This window comes from Macrobrachium rosenbergii, chromosome 15, assembly GCF_040412425.1.
Source record: "Macrobrachium rosenbergii isolate ZJJX-2024 chromosome 15, ASM4041242v1, whole genome shotgun sequence".
In the NCBI taxonomy this organism is placed as follows: Eukaryota; Metazoa; Arthropoda; class Malacostraca; order Decapoda; family Palaemonidae; genus Macrobrachium; species Macrobrachium rosenbergii.
Window position 1 is genome coordinate 50,226,798 of NC_089755.1, and position 2,500 is coordinate 50,229,297.

At 39.4% G+C, this 2,500-nt stretch overlaps 1 protein-coding gene across 4 annotated transcripts in view; it reads left to right on the plus strand.

Annotated features, from left to right (window-relative positions):
- Positions 1–2,500, plus strand: part of LOC136846677 (arrestin homolog) — a 330,726-nt gene that overhangs the window by 270,858 nt on the left and 57,368 nt on the right. For all 4 annotated transcript variants that reach the window (XR_010855482.1, XM_067117686.1, XM_067117685.1 and 1 more), the window contains exon 7: positions 1,025–1,297. Coding sequence is in view for 3 of the 4 variants with exons in the window: in XM_067117686.1 (XP_066973787.1) it covers positions 1,025–1,297 (273 nt within the window). In the remaining variant the exon portion in view is untranslated. The remainder of the gene's footprint in view (positions 1–1,024; positions 1,298–2,500) is intronic.

Sequence of the window (2,500 nt, forward strand, 5' to 3'; positions counted from 1 at the left end):
GACCAAGAATAATAAAATAGCCAAGAGTAGAAACGAACAGGTTATTGATTTTATTATAAGCGGACGACCCAATACCCCTAAGTAGCTCAGACCCAAAGAAAAATCAGAAAAAAGGGGAAGGAAAATGAATACGGATCATAACTCAGGAAAAAAAGTTTAATATTCAGACTGCAAGAGTAATAAAGAAAGTGAAGAGCAACATATGAGCACATTTCATAAAGAAAACCTCCAGAGTTGGCAGGTTTTTGTACAGCGGATCCTCCATATATGAAAACGGTTAGGAGAAACTTGATCGCGCAAGTTTTTGATCGACCGGTGTTCTTTTCTCTCTCTCTCTCTCTCTCTCTCTCTCTCTCTCTCTCTCTCTCTCTCTCTCTCTCTCTCTCTCCGGCAAGAACGACATTCTGTTAAGATCATTCTCATCTTTTTAGTGTATTCACGGCGTCCATGATCTGGCATGCTAGAATTACTTCGACCATTCGCTTGACTTTTCATCCTATCATTCATTCAACCACATATGACATCGATTTAGCAGTGGCGTGAGTTTTCCAAACAACGAACCAATCAAGTAGCCTAATACTATTCCCCTTACATTTTAATACATTTCTACCTATTTATTAATTTATAATTTCTTTCTGAATAAGTGAGATATCTTCTTTTTGTGCTTCCCTTTACCTCCTCTTACTTCTTCCTAATGAACACCATATTCTTTGGAAGCTTGAATTCCAAGTCAGTGGTCCCTTTGTTGGGTTTGTTCCTTATGAATAGGGTTCATCTTCTGAATAATAATAATAATAATAATAATAATAATAATAATAATAATAATAATAATAATAATAATAATAATCAAGTACCAATGTTCTCCTCTCCATAGGTGTTCGTGAAAGCTTGAATTCCAAGTCAGTGGCCCCTGTGACCTTGTTCCATATGAATAGGGTTCATCTCCTGAATAATAATAATAATAATAATAATAATAATAATAATAATAATAATAATCAAGTACCACTTGTTCTCCTCTCCACAGGTGTTCGTGGTGCAGTACGTGGACGTGGCCATGTTCAGCAACGGCAAGTTCAAGAATATCGTGGCCACGATGGACACCACGGACGGATGCCCCGTGACTTCTGGAGCCTCCCTGAGTCGCCAGTTCAAGCTGAGCCCCGCCAGGGGCACCATCAAGAACTGGATCGCCCTCGAGGAGTTCTACGACAGGGACAGCGCCTTGGCCTCGTCCGTCGTGAAGCCCGACACCCAGGAGAAGAACGTCTTTGCCATCTACGTCAGCTACTACGTGAAGGTAAGCTTTGGTGCGCTTCAGAGAGCCTCTTCGAAGTTGGTATTTCATGGGGAGCCTCATCTGGGGTTGAAGTTACAGTTTTTGCTCTCTCTCTCTCTCTCTCTCTCTCTCTCTCTCTCTCTCTCTCTCTCTGACGAATATAAAACCTAGCACTAGCACTATTTTCTCTCTCTCTCTCTCTCTCTCTCTCTCTCTGACGAATATAAAACCTAGCACTAGCACTATTCTCTCTCTCTCTCTCTCTCTCTCTCTCTCTCTCTCTCTCTGACGAATATAAAACCTAGCACCAGCACTATTCTCTCTCTCTCTCTCTCTCTCTCTCTCTCTCTCTCTCTCTCTCTCTCTCTCTCTCTCTAACGAATATAAAACGTAGCACTAGCACTATTCTCTCTCTCTCTCTCTCTCTCTCTCTCTCTCTCTCTCTCTCTCTCTCTCTCTCTCTAAAACGAACATAAAACCTAGCACTAGCACTATTCTCTCTCTCTCTCTCTCTCTCTCTCTCTCTCTCTCTCTCTCTCTCTCTCTCTCTCTCTCTCTCTCTCTCACGAATATAAAACCAAGCACTAGCACGATTTTAAACATTCAAAGAAAATGGTGTATACGCCGTTTTCTTAATGAATTTAATGATTTTGAATTTACGTCGAATATTGTGTCTCCACTAACACGAATATGCTTTAAACTCGATGCACCCCTTTTGATGAAGTATTTAATAGAAGTCTTTCACTGACTTTGAACACACCTAAAAACTTTGTGTTTAACTTTCGTTAGTTCTTAATCTATGTAGAGAAGTATTCTTTTCACCAAGAATTATAAGGTTAATGCAAACAGGAATATCAAAACTTGAGGGAACATCTGTTGGTGTTCTTTTTTTCAATAAAAAAAATAAAGTTAAAGCAAAAAAAAATTTCTTCGAAAAATTCCGATTCTTTAGTTTCCAATTTGGAAATTTTTTTTCATTTTTATCTCACCTCACCAAAAAAAAAAGCTCTCATAAAGAAAGACAGCTCTCTCTCCCGTGCAAGAATGCTAGCAACAGACAAAGCTGTCTGTTAAGCAAGAGAGAAGACATAAAAGACATAGCCGCAAGAATTACGTCCCTTAACAAGTTTCTTTGAGGCACCGGAGCCTCTGTCGAGTTAGAAAGTCAAAAAACGAAGATTCGTTTACGATAAGTAAAAAATGACGGATGAACAGCAAGGAAAA